General features: G+C 49.7%; 7 protein-coding genes across 7 annotated transcripts; 5 read left to right on the forward strand and 2 right to left on the reverse strand.

The window, feature by feature from the left end:
* Positions 1 to 243: 243 nt before the first annotated feature.
* NECHADRAFT_16313 (uncharacterized protein) lies at positions 244 to 1396 on the forward strand (the record flags this gene model as incomplete). Its single annotated transcript, XM_003046862.1, has 4 exons — positions 244 to 336; positions 380 to 598; positions 643 to 1237; positions 1281 to 1396. Coding segments are annotated over 4 exons (1023 nt in total), but the record flags the coding sequence as incomplete, so codon positions are not given.
* A 1521-nt stretch (positions 1397 to 2917) lies between these two features.
* Positions 2918 to 3880, reverse strand: NECHADRAFT_83366 (uncharacterized protein; the record flags this gene model as incomplete). Its single annotated transcript, XM_003047034.1, has 6 exons — positions 2918 to 3016; positions 3060 to 3195; positions 3241 to 3291; positions 3336 to 3539; positions 3587 to 3692; positions 3739 to 3880. 6 exons carry the CDS (start codon positions 3878 to 3880, stop codon positions 2918 to 2920), a joined length of 738 nt encoding a protein of 245 aa, XP_003047080.1.
* A 412-nt stretch (positions 3881 to 4292) lies between these two features.
* NECHADRAFT_101174 (uncharacterized protein) lies at positions 4293 to 4882 on the forward strand (the record flags this gene model as incomplete). Its single annotated transcript, XM_003046863.1, has 1 exon — positions 4293 to 4882. One exon carries the CDS (start codon positions 4293 to 4295, stop codon positions 4830 to 4832), a length of 540 nt encoding a protein of 179 aa, XP_003046909.1. The 3' UTR covers positions 4833 to 4882.
* Positions 4883 to 5045: 163 nt separating this feature from the next.
* Positions 5046 to 5999, forward strand: NECHADRAFT_83368 (uncharacterized protein; the record flags this gene model as incomplete). Its single annotated transcript, XM_003046864.1, has 1 exon — positions 5046 to 5999. One exon carries the CDS (start codon positions 5046 to 5048, stop codon positions 5997 to 5999), a length of 954 nt encoding a protein of 317 aa, XP_003046910.1.
* A 281-nt stretch (positions 6000 to 6280) lies between these two features.
* NECHADRAFT_83369 (uncharacterized protein) lies at positions 6281 to 7762 on the reverse strand (the record flags this gene model as incomplete). Its single annotated transcript, XM_003047035.1, has 3 exons — positions 6281 to 7019; positions 7061 to 7543; positions 7620 to 7762. The coding sequence occupies 3 exons, from the start codon at positions 7760 to 7762 to the stop codon at positions 6281 to 6283; spliced, it is 1365 nt and encodes a 454-aa protein (XP_003047081.1).
* Positions 7763 to 8567: 805 nt separating this feature from the next.
* On the forward strand, positions 8568 to 11177 carry NECHADRAFT_83370 (uncharacterized protein; the record flags this gene model as incomplete). Its single annotated transcript, XM_003046865.1, has 2 exons — positions 8568 to 8722; positions 8915 to 11177. 2 exons carry the CDS (start codon positions 8568 to 8570, stop codon positions 11175 to 11177), a joined length of 2418 nt encoding a protein of 805 aa, XP_003046911.1.
* A 4296-nt stretch (positions 11178 to 15473) lies between these two features.
* Positions 15474 to 16578, forward strand: NECHADRAFT_83371 (uncharacterized protein; the record flags this gene model as incomplete). The annotated part of the gene is made up of 2 exons (XM_003046866.1): positions 15474 to 16282; positions 16332 to 16578. 2 exons carry the CDS (start codon positions 15474 to 15476, stop codon positions 16576 to 16578), a joined length of 1056 nt encoding a protein of 351 aa, XP_003046912.1.
* Between the last annotated feature and the right edge of the window lie 1039 nt (positions 16579 to 17617).

The raw sequence follows: 17617 nt of genomic DNA on the forward strand, positions 1-17617 counted from the left end.
CTTTCTTTGTGCTCTTGACTTTACCCCTGTCGGTCGTTTGATAAAAGAACGTGGCTCCCTGGTTGTTTCTTCTCTCCACGTCACGTCAAGATGGGAATGCTTTTACGATTGCAAGATCGCCACAGGCTTTTGAGGCTTGCGCTCTCTGTGTGCTGCCTCTTTTCATTTACAGGGTTCCTCATACAAAGTCTGCTTTCGTTTCCCAGGGAATGGGAAGTCGCACGACCAGAAAGCGTGCAGCAGCCGAATGTCCCCGTGAAACCGAATGTCACCGTGAGTGGGTTAGTCTTTTATGGCCGCAAGAGCAGGGTGGAAAGCATGAGGTGTTACATAGAGGTGAGTCTCTCAAAAACGCCATGGGCTTTATTAACTCCTGCAGCGAAACTTGGTAGACAATGGAGGCTGGCTGGACGAAGTCCTCTGGGTTGTCAATACAGAGAACCAGGATGATCTATTTTATCTCGACGAAATCGTCGCGAGTAACCCGATACGACATAAGCTGTTGATACCCGAAGAACACCTTGGGACGTACACATATTGGAAGGCTTGGCAGCATCTGGAGCGTGACAAGTACTACGTCAAGATCGACGATGATATTGTATGTGCAGCACTTTCTTCGTATGCGACTGCTGACAAGTCTAGCTCTGGATCGAAGATGGCGCCATCCCTAAACTTGTCTCCCACAAGATCGAAAACCCAGACACTTTTGTCGTCTCGGGAAACATCATCAACAACCCTCCACTCGGCTTCATGCACTATCGCATGGGAGCACTGCATCCGTATCTACCTGAACTCGAGAAGCCAGACCAAATCACAAACGCCAGCGACTTCTGGAAGCCCTCAAAACACCCCTTTTGGAACGGCCCCAACGATACTGTCTGGAATCCGATGCGTCCCCCGCCCGAGCATGAGAACGTCAGGTGGCTGAGAGTTGAAGATGAAAAGATGATGTGGCAGACTCCGGCTCACCAGCTTACATATGATGTGTGGGGTGATAGTTACAAGAGTTGGGCTATCGCTTCCCAGATGCACTATTCTCTGTTTGAGAACATCGAGAAGGATACTCTGGATCTATACAAGTTCGAAAAGCCTTGGACGATGCATGGAGATCGCATACGGATCAACTTTATGTGTGTCTATGCCAACGATATTCTGGATAATGGTGTCGGAAGCTGGCCCGGGAATCGAGGCGACGAGGATATGATTGTTCTGGACCTTCCCAATGCATTGAGACGACGTAAGTAATCTGCTAGTATTGCGGCTTGTACTGACGGTTGCAGCTGTTGTGATATTGGGGTCTGCATTGGCATCCCATTTCCAGTACATGGATCAACCTGACCTGGAAAAGACGGATATTCTCTCGCGATATCGATCCCTTGCGCAGGATAGAGCCTGTGATAGGATGACATCCAAGACATAACCTTTCTTTTGTCTGTTATTTCTGCTATTACTTTTGTAAATAGGGGTAAATATGGAGCAAGATATCATCCCTCAAAACAGCAAGCTTTTGCGAGCGAGATTCGGTACTGATAAGTGGAATTCATCTCGGAATTCATCTCGATTATGGTAAGCAGTGCGAAGGATTCATGAGCACCGACACAGCCGGTGGCTCAAGCACGGGACTATGGTCTAATCTAACGCTGCAGCTTCTCTCTTTGGTATCATCCCTGTGGGCTATTCCTTTGAGAACATCCGACTTGCAGTCAAAATTTGTACAACTCCAACATTTTCATGAGACTGGGCAAAGAGTAAGCCGCTTGGAGTCCTGGGTGTGCATGCCGTTGACCAACCTCACTAGCGCTTACTTTCAGCCACAGACCCGGTTCTAGTAGGTTTGCTTTTTATTCAATTGCAATTATCAGGCAGTACGACTCGCTAAATTCCCTCCGTCGTCCTCCTTGGACTTATTCTTTGCATCATCTGAAGCTCCAATACCTGCTACAGCTCCACCATGGCGTCCTGTCTTCCTACTTGGCCATTGGCGCTGTTCGGCGTCATCGAGCCCGCAATGCTGTAAGTCTGTGCCAGATAATGGTCTTCTTTACTGACTAAATAGCATATGGGCATATGTCAACTTTATCACGGATCCATTCAAGTACTTTGCCGACCAGGCCCCCTTTTTCGCTGCAACAGACGACCACTTTACACCACAAGCAGTAGCCTTGTCCTGGCAGATGGCGAATGTGTTGCTGTTGCTAGCATCGATAGCCCTCATCTGCTGCTGGACTCAACATCGCGAGATTGCCATTGGATACCTGATTGCAGTTGGATTCGCCGACTTTGGCCACATCTACGCCATCTATAGAGCTGGCCCCGAGTATTTCTGGGATGTTGGTGCTTGGAATGATATGACCTGGGGAAATGTCGGCGTGAGCGCGTTTCTCAATGTGAATCGATGGCTGACTGTGTTGGGAGTCTTTGGAAAGGTTGGCAGTGTGGATCGGACCAAGAAGACGGTTTAAGGGGCAATGGTACGGCAACAATGCCGACGGAAAACGATGTGGCAGTACACAGCGCTTACAGTAGCCTGTTCAGAGAGCAGCAGTCAAAGAGGCTGCTGAAAGTGTCTTGGAATTCACAAAGAAGGGCGTCAGGGACGAGGACGTGGTTTTGCTCCAGTATAATGGGCATAATGTATTTCCTCCCCTTCCTTTTCGGTTATCAATAACATCTCCAAGAGATACTATCAGCCAGAAGACTAGAACTGCTATTCGTTGTTTTCGTCATTAAAACTCAACAGTTATGCTGGAAGAGCCCGTACCCAGTGCCGCCATCGAAAGGTCAAGGAAAGACAGATAACTCAGATCTTGAGCTCCATTTCAAAATATTCAAACTCCTGCTTAAAAGCATCATCATATGCGTATCAAAAAACACCCGATTTGCATTCGTACAACGATGTTCCCAGCCTAAGCCAGACCTAGTAGATGATCAAATACGCCGGCCGCATGGCTCGTGAGGTATAAACAACAGTTTCATCCGTGTTGAAATGACTAGACGGCCCTGGCCTAGCATAAACCTGCATCAATTAGCCACGACCTCTTCAACTGCAACATACTGACCGAGTTAAATCCAGGTGGCGGTTGTTGAAGATGAGGCATCTCGCGTTCCGTGACGTATGGATGTCCTATCACGACGCGACAGAGCATCAACGCATGGACGTTGGAGGGAACTTTGTTGATGGCGTATTTTGCAGCCCTGTCTATGTCAGTGACAATATGGATAGCTGGTTGATGCGCTTACTTGGACGTGTCGCAGGTTGAATAGAGACCAGGGCCCAGTCTGGTTCCGTGGCTATTCAGGTCAGTCACTGAAGGAATGATATCAACATCACTTACTATCCAGTGCTTCTTTTCAGGTCCAGATATGACCTGAATCCTTCACGAAGCGTCTCGCAAAGCTTACAATCCCCGTTGTAGCACATTGTGACGTTGCCGTTCTCGCCAATGGTGCAAGCTCTCTCGGCACCACGGAATCGTTTCCGCTCGTTGCCTGCGTACTTGCCCATGGCGATAAAGTCCTCATCGCTCTCGATTTTGTCCCTATACTCAAATCAGATTTGCCAGACGTTTACTTGAAAGACTCATACCGGTACGCCTCAAACTCATTACGAGACTCTTGGGTCCAAGTGACTAGGTAGATGGTCCGAATAGGTGGTGGTGTTCCGTTCCAACCTCCATAAAAGGCGGAAGCGGCTATAGATAATGAGCTTAAGGTACAGGCCCAGAGATAGGGACATACCGTTGTTGTACATGACATGGTCCCTTGGGATCTTGATCAGGCTGGGAGCATTGTTGGCAGCGTCTCTAGCGCAATGTTTGTCACAAAAGGTATGTGCCGGGTCTTTGGCGTAATAGCCACATTGCAAGCAGACGTCGGACATGGCGATCAAACAGTCAAGATGTCGTGCTCCAGAAATTGTCAAAATTGGGCATTGCTACAGAATATATCTACATTATAACACAACAAACCGGGCGACAGCCACATGCAGTGAGATGTCAGGCAATAGGTTGCCTCAAGAAACAAATGCAGACCGTATATATTTGCCAATCGCACGCCAAACAGCCAGGCCTCGAATTCAGCCTCTTCTTATCGTGGCTTGCCAGTGAACAAGGATCTTCACTGCAAGTGAGTCAGCTGGTACCACGCTGGCCCATCAGCTGCACTAAAGCACAAGGCGGACAGCAAGGCAACCGACAGCCTGCTGCCTGATTGTGCCAAAAATGCTCAAATATCGCATCTCCACCGTCAGCACAATCCTTCGTCACCACCCTCCATTTCATCTCTTTTCAACCATGTCGGTCGAGCCCAAGTACGTCGAGCGAACCTCTGAAACCGTCCGCGATGTCGCTGCGGACGTGATCCGTCTCCTTAAGAAAGCCGGAGAGACAGTCGGTGTGGCTGAGTCGTTGACCGGCGGAGGAATCATGGCAACAATCACCTCTGTATCTGGAGCAAGCTCCGTTTTCCGAGGCGGCATCGTCTCTTATGCGACTCCTCTCAAGCAACATCTCCTCAAGGTGGACGGAGACCTCATCGCTCAGCACGGAGTCATCCACGAAGATGTGGCTCAGCAAATGGCGGCTGGTGCGCGAACCGCAACCAGCACAGACACACCAACGACATGGGGTATTGGCACGACAGGCGTTGCGGGGCCGGATTCTCAGGACGGAAAGCCGGTGGGCATGGTATTTATCGGTATCGCCAGCCCCGAACAGGCCCGAGGACTGGGTCCGTTCCATTTCCCGGGTGATCGGGACCAGGTCCGACAGGCGACCATTTTGGAGGCCCTAGCTCAGCTGCGAAAGGAACTCATTGCGAGGGAGAGCAACTAATGGAAATGAGTTGATTGGGTTGACTAGAAGAATAAAGCGTCTGCTCAACTATTTGTGAAGACTATCTCGTTGCTTCGGTGCCTGATTTATGAGACAACCTCAACCCCGTTATCCCGGCATGGTCGTTTAGTACATTACAATGGTCGAACATAAAGAGAATATCCATCAATCGTTGCCAACTCAACTCCTTACTTATTCACCTTCGACTCAACCATGGTCAACTCCACAGAACATGTCCAGGTTAACATCGTTGGCATGAATGGTGGTGACAACGAGTCCGCCGACGTCACCTTTGAGTACAATCACAGGCGCATCACTTTGTCCCTCTTTGCAAGCCCTAATCGAACCGAAGAGAACCTAGAGGATCGAATGATTCGTATCGTGAATGATGCCATACTTGCTGACGAGCAAGAGTACGATACCATCACCGATCAAATCTACGACGTTATCCTTGATGTTGGACGAATCCCCTTTTCACAAATTGCACCCTTGAGCACCACCGCGCCCAGCAAGGATCTACATTCACTTCTATACCCTGAGACTCTCGACTATCGTCTCCGGACCATCGACGGAAAGGCGACCATCATTCCTATTGATCTAGAGGAGTCGGTTTCCGTCCCCAATACTGGACCGAACCCTGCAATTGTGACAGAATTCCAGGCCACGAAAGCGATACCACGATACTCCTCTAGGGACGTACAGGTCCAGGAGGTTCTTGTCAGCGGTTACGGCACCGTATGCAAAGCTCGTGTTGGGTTCCAGACCATGCTCTGTAAGGCTCACAGCCAAGGGCTCGAAAACCCAAGTCTTGAACGAGAGCTGGTCGCCATGCAGAAAATATGGAATGTTTGCAGTGGCCCTGCTGTGAATATCCGCGTCCTTCACCTTCAAGGATATGTCACATTTGCGGATTCAAGAGATATCATCGGTCTATTACGCGATTGGGTTTTACCTAGTTCTTACGGCAGCACTCTACGAGATATGGATATTTCAGCTGTACCAAGGGAGATGAAGAAGAAGTGGCTAGATCAGATACGCGAGACGGTAGATAAGTTACATGAGATTGGTGTGGTTGGGGTGACGGCAAGGCGTCTAATGTCGTCGTCGATCAAGAGGACAACATCTGGCTCATCGACTTTGCCGGTGGGTGGACCGAAAGATGGGTAGACGAGGAGCTTGCTGATAGCGTGGATGGTGATAATCAGGCCGTCAGAAACATTACAAGGTTCTTGGGTGTGGAAGAGTAGTCCTCGCGCTTATATCCAGCTCTGTAATTAATGGCTCGGTTGAACGGGAAGGGGAGAAGGAAGATTGATGAACATAGTAGACCACCATGCCAAAGGAAAGAGTAAAAGATACCTTCTGCTATTTGGAGAGGCAATTAGGTCATACAACGCTGCTCAACAACGAGCAATGTCTGGTGAAATAGATTGCCCAATTCTCTCTGTTCACAGGCCCTCAAAGCCCCTTCCTTGCTCAGACATGGAGGTTGCAAACTTATCCCATATATGAAGCGTAGGCGCCTGATCCCGACCAAAGAATTCTCGTGCAGCCAATAATGCCTCTCTCAGAGACTCACTTTCCATGAAAAAGTCACCTTGTAACCTGTGCAGCTCGGCAATATCCTCCATGGTGTAGATTCTCAATTCTCCCGAAATCACAGCCCCTGGACAGTTCAAGATGCCTTCTTGGACTTCAATTGCCTCTTTGTACTGACCAAGCGTCGTAAGGACGTGCGCTAGCTGTCTGAGAGCCTTAGGTAGTTGCGCCGCTCGATTAGGTGAAAGCTCTGACTTTTGAACAAGTCTCCGTGCTGAACGCTCCGCTGCTGCGACGTTGCCGTTTTGTAGATGACGGGCTATCAGTGCAGTGTCGGTCAGGAATGTCTCGTGATGGCACAGCCCTAGATTCTCCTCGAACAAGCTGCTCATCAGCGCCAGGGTAGCTTCTGCGGTTCTGGGACCTTCGCTGTCACGCCAGACGTGGCGACAGATCTGGGCAAGGGGGTGTGATACGCCAAGCTTCATCTCCAGGAGATCAGCAATAAATGCAAGGGTCGAATGAGACACCTCAGGGTATCTCGTTAGACCCCCTTGGGGGTGAAGTGTCGTCATAACCTTTCGGAGTAGGGTGATAGGTTGAGGTAGAAGATTATCAGTTGCTGTTCCCCAACAAGTGTGGAAAGTGCTCCATCCGAGAGCAGTAGACCCAATTCGCAATAGATATACTGCCGTCTCAAAGTCATGCCAGAATTGGTTGGTTTGGACATTTGGGGGCGGGCCTGGACTCTGACTGCAGCCAGCCTGCGAGGGAAAAGACCGTGCAGTAGCTTGATCGTCCACATGACATCCTGCGACGAAACTCTGGATGTAGTCTTAGTGGACAGGAGAATGAGCTCTGCAGGGCTTGTCCCACTAAAATTTCTTGACGGTTGATCCACGGCATGGACTAGTAGAGCATCAAGCTGGCGGTTGGTGACAGGATCGCCGTGTGACAAGCTCCCCGTAGCAGAGCTAGCCTCTCGAGCTTTCGCTCGACTATGTCTTAGGATGCGATGGTGCTTCACACTTTGGCCTCGGAAGGTCACCTGGTTCGGATCTTGGCCATTGGCTAACGCCTCACGTATCTGTCCAACTAGCATATCCTTTTCCTTGGCCTTGTAGTTCTTCATGACACCCCATTCTTTTAGCTTGGAGGAGTACATGCGTTTACTACATAACAGATCCCACAGTCAGGCCACGGCTCGTTAAAATAAGCGATCGAATGATAGAGCTAAAAAGTACTCACGTTGCCTTGAACCCGAACTCGCTCTGCATGGTTTTAAGTACCTTGTCAAGGGGCGTGTCTTCAGTAAGGTAGAGGCGGATGATGGTAGCTCTGTGATTCTCCCAATCTCCCCGTGAGGTCGGATATGCTGCTAGCCCAGGCATGGTTATGTGTAGGCAGGTAAGTTCCTGCAGAAGTGGGAGGGGTATCACAAAACAAGAGTGAAGTGGTCTCCCCAAGGAGAAGGTGTTAAACAATGCCACGCGTGCACCAGGTTGCATTCACTTTGACCAATGTGTGGCTGCCCAATCATTAAGGGGGGAAAAGGAGTCATGGAATTGTAATTTACAAATTGACCGCCACCACCGGAAATGCCAGATGAGGTTGAAAGTTCGGTGAGTGTGCAAAACTCCCATGCATGGCACATGCAGTGGAGACGGTGAGGCTGGCTGTGCCAGTCAGCGTCTACAGATCCATCCAATCTCAGCAGAGCAGAAGCATATTCATGCACGGGGATTTTGTCGACACTTCTCTTGGCACTCTCTCCATTGGACTAGGCTTTATCATGCACGGGAGTTTTGTTACGGGACCAACCCTGGGGGCCGCAGCCTGCTTCAAGCCCCATTGTCAACCGAATACCACCCACTCTTTGCAGTCGTTTGTATCCTTGGGTTTGGCACTGCGGTACAGTACTTCACTTTAAAACCTTCACAGCGCCGCTCTAAACTTTGGCACGGGAATTTCTACTTCACTATACCATTCCCTGTCATTACTGATTCCTCCCTCACGGGTAGATGCAGTTCATTCTCACGTCGACATAGGCGTTTCTCGCTTTTCTTGATTAGATTTATGGGGAAAGAATCAGGCTCAGCAGCACAATCCACACGTTGGTTTCCCACTTATCAACCACACCACCCCGGGTACCCAGCAGTTTTTGATATTCGAAACAACCCCCACCGAAATATCACCATGACTGACCCACTCTGCCCTCGATGTCAGTCTCTCGATCTCTCCGTTGCAAAATTCCGCATCGAGAACACCAGAGCTGGAGAAGAGAACTGTTTTCCTCCTTTGATCGAATTCGCCCCTAGTCATTATGTTCTTGGAACAATGGCTCAGATCAGGTATTCCGCCGACGAGTGCAACCTCTGTACTCTCATCATTGACACCGTTCGCGGATCAAAGGCGGCCCTATACATGGATGATGCGACTTGTCGTCTTGTATGGGAGATCGATGGCCGGGCCCCAGCAAGGCCACACATTGGGCACGAGGCAAACAGAATCCGAAGGCTACGCATCTGCTAAAGTGATTCCAGGCTCAAGTCATGCGAGGCCTATATAATATTGGCAGCACCCTCCAAGTACGACAAATCAGATGTTGACTACCCTGGTCTCTTGAATGATGAGACGCAATTCCTCGGAAGGCGCATCGGGTCCAATCACAACAAAAGAAACCTCATCCGAGAGTTCCTTCGCCTCTGCGAGAGGTTCCATGACGACCGGTGTACAAGGAAGCTGGGCATTGAGGACCCCTTTCAGGAGACATTGAATGAGCCATACTTTGGTGTCATAGACATTGAGAATGAGAATCTAGTACCCTTACCTTTCAGTCAATCAGGTCGCCTTCTTTGTTTTGAACCATACGCCACAGTTAGTTACGTCTGGGGAACCAAGCACAGCCGCCAGCATGCCACCCGGATCAGCACCATCCAGAGCCGACGCAAATCGGGTGGCCTCTCTGCTGTTATCAGGGAGCTTCCCAAGGCTCTCCGGGAAAGCATCGATTTGGTTCGTGGGCTAGGCATCAGATACATGTGGATTGATGCTCTGTGTATTGTGCAGGACAGCAGCCACTCTTGGAACCTGAACGCTCGAGCAATGCACTTGATCTACGGCAATTCAACCATCACTATATGTGCAGCAGATGGAGAGGATGCAAGCACTGGTCTCTTGGCCCTTGACAACAATCACAGACCGCCCCAGATGATTGTAAACTACGATGAAGGGGTTTGCCTCATCCTACATTGGCCATCCGAGACCAGCATCAAAACTACTCGGTGGAATCAGCGCGCATGGACATTCCAGGAACGACTGCTCTCAAAGAGATGCCTGATTTTCACAGAGGGAAGGATTTTCTTTCAGTGCCGGTCCACTGGTATGTCTGAGGACGTGTTTTCGGACAAGGATGGCAAGGGTTGGTCACTTGATCTCGTCCGGGCACCCCTCCAGCTGCTGTCCCAGCTCAAGGTCCGAGCATTTTGGTTCTACGCCCACTGTGTCACTCTTTATACAGCACGGGAACTATATGAACCTTTCGATATTCTGGCTGCGTTTGGTGGTATGTGTAGGCTCATGGAGAATACCATGCAAGCTCCATTCGTCTTCGGCCTTCCCACGTCTCATTTCGATCTCGCCATTCTTTGGCAACCGGTAGCCAAGTCAGAGCGACTCAACAGGGCAACAGTCTCAGATGACCCTAAATACAAGGACATGAGATTTCCTAGCTGGTCTTGGTGCGGTTGGAATCACCAGGGTGCCACATATGACTGGGAGATGGTTGGTGGATGCTTCGCCGATGTCCGCACTTGGATTTTGAACCACACTTGGATTGATTGGTATATTCGAGACGGCTACGGCACCCTACGCCGTGTCTGGGATCGTCGCTACGCGAAGGAAGACGAAAGCGACGATGGCCGGTGGAGAGGCTACAAGATTACGGAAGCATCAAATCAAGAACACAAAGCCTCCGATGACAAGCACAACGGCGAGACTACAACAACCAAGGATAGGGATGAGAAGATGACAAACAGATATCTACCGCGGGCTCCAAAACGAATCTGCATGGATTTGCAGGACATAGTTTCGTCATTGACGTCAGCGAATCGCCAAACAGCAAATACTTTACACACACCAACGTGTAGGGAAGGAGCAGCAGGGCTTATCTCTACACCCCCTCTTTTTCCATCAGAGGCCGACGCATTTGGTCGGCCATACATCGGGAGATCGACAAGATCCTTTGTAATGAAAGAGTTCACATTGACACTTCCGGAGGACCCGTTCAATGTTCTCACCAGAGAAACAAGCCAAGGATCCATTTCTTCTCGCTCAGTTGAGGAATTTCCAGACCAACCCTTCTTACAATTCTTCACTTGGAGAGCAAAGTTCCACGTCACGAGCCTTGCCGAAAGCCAGTACGCACCTGAGCAACCTCTGAAAGAAGGACGAGAGGCTGAAGGGGAGGGACCGCTCTGCCGTTGTGACATCATTGACCGCCGCGGGGACAAGTGCGGTTCAGTGGTTGTCGATACCAAGTGGCTTAGAGGAAAAGAAAAAGTCCACGAGACGCTGTTCGAGTTCATTGCCATTTCTGATGCCAAACAGTTTACCGAGAAGGAGTTTCCTGATTGGACATACTACATTCCTAAGGAAAGGATTGAGTCTGAGTGGGATCTATACTATGTCTTGTTGGTCGAGTCGATTCCGGAAGAGGGTATTTATCGTCGAGTTGCGTTGGGCAAGGTATTCAAGGCAGCATTCACCCACTCGAAGAATGAGTGGAAGGAGATCATCTTGGGCTGAAATACCTCGTTGCCTTGATGTATGATTTATGAATTAAATCCAACCCACTTATCCCAGCATGCTCGCTTAGTGCATTGCATTAGTAGAGCATAAAGAGAACATCCATCAATCGTTGCCAGCTTGACCCGTTGCCTAACCAGGATTGTCATTCGCTTCCCCGTCCCGAAAGTCTCAACTCTTATTTCCGAACCGTCAGTGTAAAAACAGAGGTCCCAAACCCCAAGTCTTGAATGGGATCTGGTCGCCATGCAGACATATAGAGTACTTGCAGTAGTACTGCTGTGAATAACCGCTTCCCTCGCTTTGAGGGATACAGGGCAGTTGCCGAATGGAGAGACAAGATTGGTCTACGCTACGCAGGTTCCCGGGAAACTTTGATCGGAAGGGAAGTCTGTGAGAGAGACATTATTAGCTAAACGAGAGTTCTTCGGATGAAAGCAAATGTCACGCCACCCCCTTCCCCTTTCATCCTTGTCGTTCGGTTGAAAGCTGCACTAGCAGCCTCAATCGATTCATGTCTAAGAACTTCATGATGTTTCCCCTGTTATTTACGCTGATGGTAAGAAGCTGTCAACTATAGCGGTAAAAGATAAATAATAATATCAAAGCTTGATAGTTTAAACTTATCCATTCTTTGAGTTCAATCTCAACTGAGTAAATGAACGCCCTCTTATGACCCTCCTCGATCTTCTCGTGTCTTCTCTTCCTCGGCTTAGTCTCTTGCCTCCATCCGCGCATGGTCGGAGTTCGACCCAACCGTCGGCAAAGAGAAGTCCCGGCTCGAGATTGGGATCTACGGAACGTTCGGAAGACCCCGGCTGCCTGGATCCAGCGACTGAGACAGCTGCACCATGTGCGCTTTGACCTAGTGCATGATGAATATGCCATTGAGAAATAAGAAGAGATGTGACATGGTCAGGGGAACCGACGCCACTCACTCTCACGCCATCCCGGGGAATGACGCTGCTACGCCCTGGTTGACATGACTAGTTCACCAAGGTACTTCAGAATGCGGATTAACCTGCGCTTTGACCTGAACATGGGCACCAGTGGATGCCTTGCGTCAAAGTTCACGGGACGGGCCTGGGCAGCCGTCAACACCGGCATCTTCTCAAATTACGAGGCGTTCGTAGACCTTGCGGAAATGTCCATGAACCTCACTCCTGAGGCCTAAAGGGTCTACAAGAAGCAAGACTCGGCCAGGCTCCGGATCACCCCTGGCTGCGCCGGATACTAGGGGAAGGGGGTTCATTGAAGCTTGGGTGGTGAGTTTTAGTTGTGTCACGGCTGTGTTATTCCCGTTGGGTTGCTTAGAAGCTAACCCCCGCTTCTTCGAGCCCGGCGTGCGAGATGGGCCATTACGATCCGATCTGAGGAGATATGCGATCCCCTCACGATCGATACGAACGCGAGGGAATTACCGCATCTATCCAAGCTCACCCCGGCACTTGAGGGGGGCGGCCCTCGTCGATCCACGGGGTTCTTATCAAAAGACAAGAGAATAACGCCACCAAGTCATCCATTTTGTTGACTTTCATCGCCGATTCAACGACCTTTGTAAAAGCGAGTAAATTTAAAACACATGTATCTATACAGAGCGAATAGTAGAGTGATGTCTAGCTCACCACCGAATGAATTAAGCCAGTATCGAAGGTATTATAGCTATCTTGAAGTTGATGAGGTGGTCTCGTGGTATGTTACCCCCGAGAGCGATGTACCACCCATATACGGAGTACCAAGAACGGACAGACTACGCCACCAGCCGTCACAAAATACATGTTGCGGGCACGGCCTTCAAGATAAAGAAATAAGCAATTCGGATGATCTGTGCGTTAGGCGCTACTGGAATTGCCGAACTTAAACCTGCGACTTTACCCTTCTGTATACCCTCACTCAGTCACTTCCAGGCAGGGATCATCGTACATGATGACAGCTATTAGGTAGTAAACTGCAACAGCTCAACGTACCACATACAGACGGGCATGGTAGGCCTTCAAGACATGGCTTGTAAGTTTTTGGGTGTGGAGGAATGATTCTCGATAGAGGCACTCACTTCTATCTTTGAAATGAACTACAGTTAAGAAGTCCTGCCTAGAAAAATCATTCCATGGACAAGTCTTATTATGACCTGCAACCCAAAATGTTTCTTAATTTTAACTAATTCTTCGTATTAATTGGGTTTCGTCAATATACCTGCTAATCCCCTGAGGCCTTAACAACCTGTCCTCCTCAGCTAAGGGAAAGCTTCCAGCTTTGAACAAGCTTCTGTGTTATGCGCTCGTGTGGCAAAGAATATAACCTGGCTTGCATGTAGTGACTGTTGAAAGGTATCTTTCGCTTTGGCCGAAGCGGCTTAACGATGGCTCTGCTCGCCGTTTTGAAAGACACAGGCTATAAGTTAAACGGCGATTAGAACTTCTCTTGATGACATGGCCCCAGAGGTTTCTCACAGATGCTGTTCATTGGTGCGAGGGTAGATTTAGCGGCCCTCGGCCCGTCGTTGTCAGGCAAACGTGGCGACATTTGTACAAGGGGCAGTGTGCCAAGCTTCATCTCTAGCCGAATGAGATAACTCGGGAAGTCCCCTCAGGCCTCCGTCGGGGTGGAAGACAGTAAGCACCTTTCCGAGTAAGGTGATAGGCTGGGGAAGAACTCTCTCAACTGCCGTAGTAAGTGTAGAAGGTAGTCCATCAGACCTGTCAACCCAATTCGTAACAAGTAAATGACAGTCTCAAAGCCATACCAGAATTGGTTGGCTTTGGCATCCAAAAGGGTCTGACCCCTGACTGTCGCCAACCTGGAAAGGGGACCGTGCAGTAGTTTGATAATCCACGTGGCAACTGGATGTACGTCCGAGTTGAGATGAAAACGAGCTCTGCCCAACCACCGAACCTCGAGGGGGAACCAATCTCTCTGACATGCCATCGCCAACCCGGCTCACCCGGATCCAGCCGGTCGGGCCTGGAGGGTAGCAACAGGCAGGGAGGTAACCTTGAAGGACGAATCAGAGGTATAAAGGTTTGCCAGGTCCTTGACTATAAAGAAGCAGCGGTTATAACTCTTTTGATCTTCCCCTGCGTTAGTTCAATATTCTTCCCTTCGCCTCGTGGCTGGCTGGTGGGGAGACAGGGTTCTAGACGAACTCTATACCTTGACGTTACTGTGGCTTACAGGCTAGGCATCTAGAGACACGAGACTTTCTGATTCGAACGGGAGAAACCCTTGCCTATATAGAGTTGGTTATGCCTCTTCCCAGCCCCCTTTTAAAGCGAGGAATAACCCTCCACCCGAGCCAACCCTGTTGTGGTCCCGACGCCGAACTAACGACTCTCGGATACCGTTAGCGAGATGGCCTCGTCATATGGCCACATGTTTTACTCTGCAATTTCGTTTCGACATCTGTTTCGAGTTCATGTCACATTCCTTCGGGTGCAGCCGAGGGCGGGCCGGGCACGGAACCATGTGGCATCCACTTGCACAACACCCGTTCTCACTTCCCCCTTACAGACGCCGCGGAGATACATCTTGATAGGTTCTCCCGTTGCCCTAGCGTGTTAATGAGCCCGGGGAGGAGATGGAAGAGGTTCGCGTCAGATCTAGACCCCAGTTCATGCAGGGCCAAGATCAAGCTTCTTGGTCTGGTCTAGCCTGACGTATCTCGACGTCAATCCATCCAAAACATCAGGCTATTCGAGCACCAACTAGCCCACAGTGGAGAACTAAAACCTCCCTGCTTAATCGACCGTATTCCACTCCAAGACTACCCGGTGGTCTGTTAAACTCTCACTCTGCTCACCGGAGAGGTGGTATCAAAACCCGCACGCTTAGCCACTGTCCACTAAGCGGGAGTTGTCTAGAATGGCAGACATACCGGATAACGCTACCCATTTCTTTTTCAAATCGTGATTCTAGACCCACCGTTGGACCAAGTTACGGGTTTGACACCACCTCTCCGGTGACAGGCGAGAGTTCAACGTCTGCAGGCCATCAACCCACAGGCAGATCATATGTCTCTATCTCGCTCCCTTTGAATGATACTGTCATTTTTCAATTGCCAGAAGTGGATTTACGAGTTGGTGTCTCGGCCTCTCATTCCATCCGATGGTATATCTTAAGGTAAATCCTTCGTGCATTCTCGACAAGTGTCATGTGTGCATTGGTTTTATGAGATTCCTTTCACCCTCTTGGGACGTATCCTAAACATTCTTGCTTCTCATGCGCTTGTTTGTCTTGAAAAATTCATACCCGACGACGATACTTTACTTCTTTCATCACATCCAAACATCTCCCTTCACAATGGCTCATCACTTCAAGTCAGACTTTCAATTTGATATGGACAACTGCTTCAGTTACACTCAGTCCATATCATACCCTTACACTTCAAGTTTTTCATCTGCATCCTCTTCTTACGACCCTTTCACTTCGACATCTCGGTTTTCATCTCCCTATGAGTTGTCAGCTTTGGAACCTGACGGATCCCACACCATCTCTCACGGCGTTGATGCAGCTCCTCGCTCGACTGTGGGCGATTTTATGCTTGACCCTTTCGTTGATTTCCCCGAGGTTCCCCCAAACACACCTATGAAGCAGGAACTCGTGGGGTTGCACTACAGAGAGGTAGACATGGAACACAGCCGCTCTATGAGTTGTATAACGCCATCGAGCCCTGATTTTCCAATTTCTCCTGGGGCTGCCATTGGCACTACCTCCTTCATGATGACGCCCACGCAGATGTCTTCGGGTTTTGAGGCAACTGAGATCTATTCACCCTGGTCCTGCGCAAGCGACAGCTCAATCTCCTACCCACAGAGCAACGGCGAGGTTTTCAACATCGACCACCGTTCAGAGTCTCCTTATTATGCCCACAACTCCTCTCATGTCCACGAGTCGGCTTCGCCAAGGCAAATTCGACCTCGACAAATGGTGGTGGACGAGATTCAGCGCAAGACGGTCGAGCTTCAGGATGTTCAAACCCGAAGGCCCAGGAAACGATCCGTCAAGGCTGAGTCGGCCCCTGCGGCGGATCCCGTCTGGAGCAGCTGTGACTATCCAGGTTGCAACAAGGGGTTCAGGCGTAAAGAACACCTCAAGAGACACAAGCAATCGTAAGTTTTTAGACGTGCTATAACCCCCATTGTCACTAATATCGTGCAGCTATCACGGCGAAGGCCCCAACCGTTTCTCATGCGAGTTCTGCGGTAGAGGCCAATTCAACCGGAGAGACAACCTCAACAACCACCGTAGGCTTCACACGCGGCACAACAGCCGCAACCGAGGCGTTGAGTTCGTTCCTGATGCAGTCATGATTATTGAGCAAGAAAAGCTCAGACGAACACCCACGAGGCGAAGGAAACAGGGAGCGATTGGAGGAACTAGCCACCGTGAAATACCAACGCAGTAATGTATTTGCATGAAGCATCAATCTTGTAGTCTATGTAGTTTCAGTCCTTTCTTTTCTTCTCTTTTTCTTTTCTTCTTCTTCCTTTCTCTTTTTCTTCTCCTTTTCTTCTTCATTGATTCTTCTCTTCTTTATTCTTCTTTTTATTTAGCTTTTACTCTTCATCTTCAAGGCAAGGTCATTGTGTTAATTGGGATATGATACCATGATGTGTTGATATCGAGTTTTTGATCAAGTTGAAGCCCGGGCGGAGTCCACTGAGCTAGGAGACCCATCTTCAAGGCGTTTGGAGGTTAGTCAGGGGAAAAGAGGCACCAAGACTGGGGAAAGAGAAAACAAATGTCCACTCTGCACCAATGCGGAGCTTTACCTTGTTTCGTGCATGTTTCCCACGTTTTGTTTTACCGTAGGATCTCGGTTAAAAGTGGAGGAGCTGGAATGCCCGGGTTTCTCGATGCTACGATACACCTGCCCCCCTTGTTGTTTGTCAGGCTCAAGTCACCGTACAAGGGTTACAACGGGCGACACCGAGGATTCCGACACGAGGGTAGTGATCCTGGTTTTAACAAGGGGGCCTGGCAACATATGCCGTCCCCGAATCTGAACCAACATCAACGAGAGACCAAAAGTCACGCGTTGTAAATCACGCAAGCCCACCTGCCGCCCGTTCCCTTCCATTGTTCCAGTTTAGCTTCTCTCTAGCTACATTACCAACCACTAGGCTACTGTGTTAGCGTTGGGGTATGATGCTATGGTGAGCTGGTAGTGCGTTCTTTTTTGCAATCGAAGCCGGGCCCTTGATAACATAACTGAGCTAGAAGGCCGTCAACTACTCGGGGCGCCCGCTTCCTTCTGCAGGTAGCCGAATGCGAGACGGGGCAGCTTAGTGCTATGAGATGCAGCTCTAGTGCTCTAGTATCCTTGATTGTTAAGGATAAGTCTGATACCTCATGGGCCTTGCTCTGATGTCATATGGCTTATGGACTTGTACTCTACGGAAAAGATGGCTTGGCCAGGAAGTCCGCCCTCATAAGAAGCAAAA

This window comes from Fusarium vanettenii, assembly GCF_000151355.1.
Source record: "Fusarium vanettenii 77-13-4 chromosome 8 genomic scaffold NECHAsca_17_chr8_1_0, whole genome shotgun sequence".
In the NCBI taxonomy this organism is placed as follows: domain Eukaryota; kingdom Fungi; phylum Ascomycota; class Sordariomycetes; order Hypocreales; family Nectriaceae; genus Fusarium; species Fusarium vanettenii.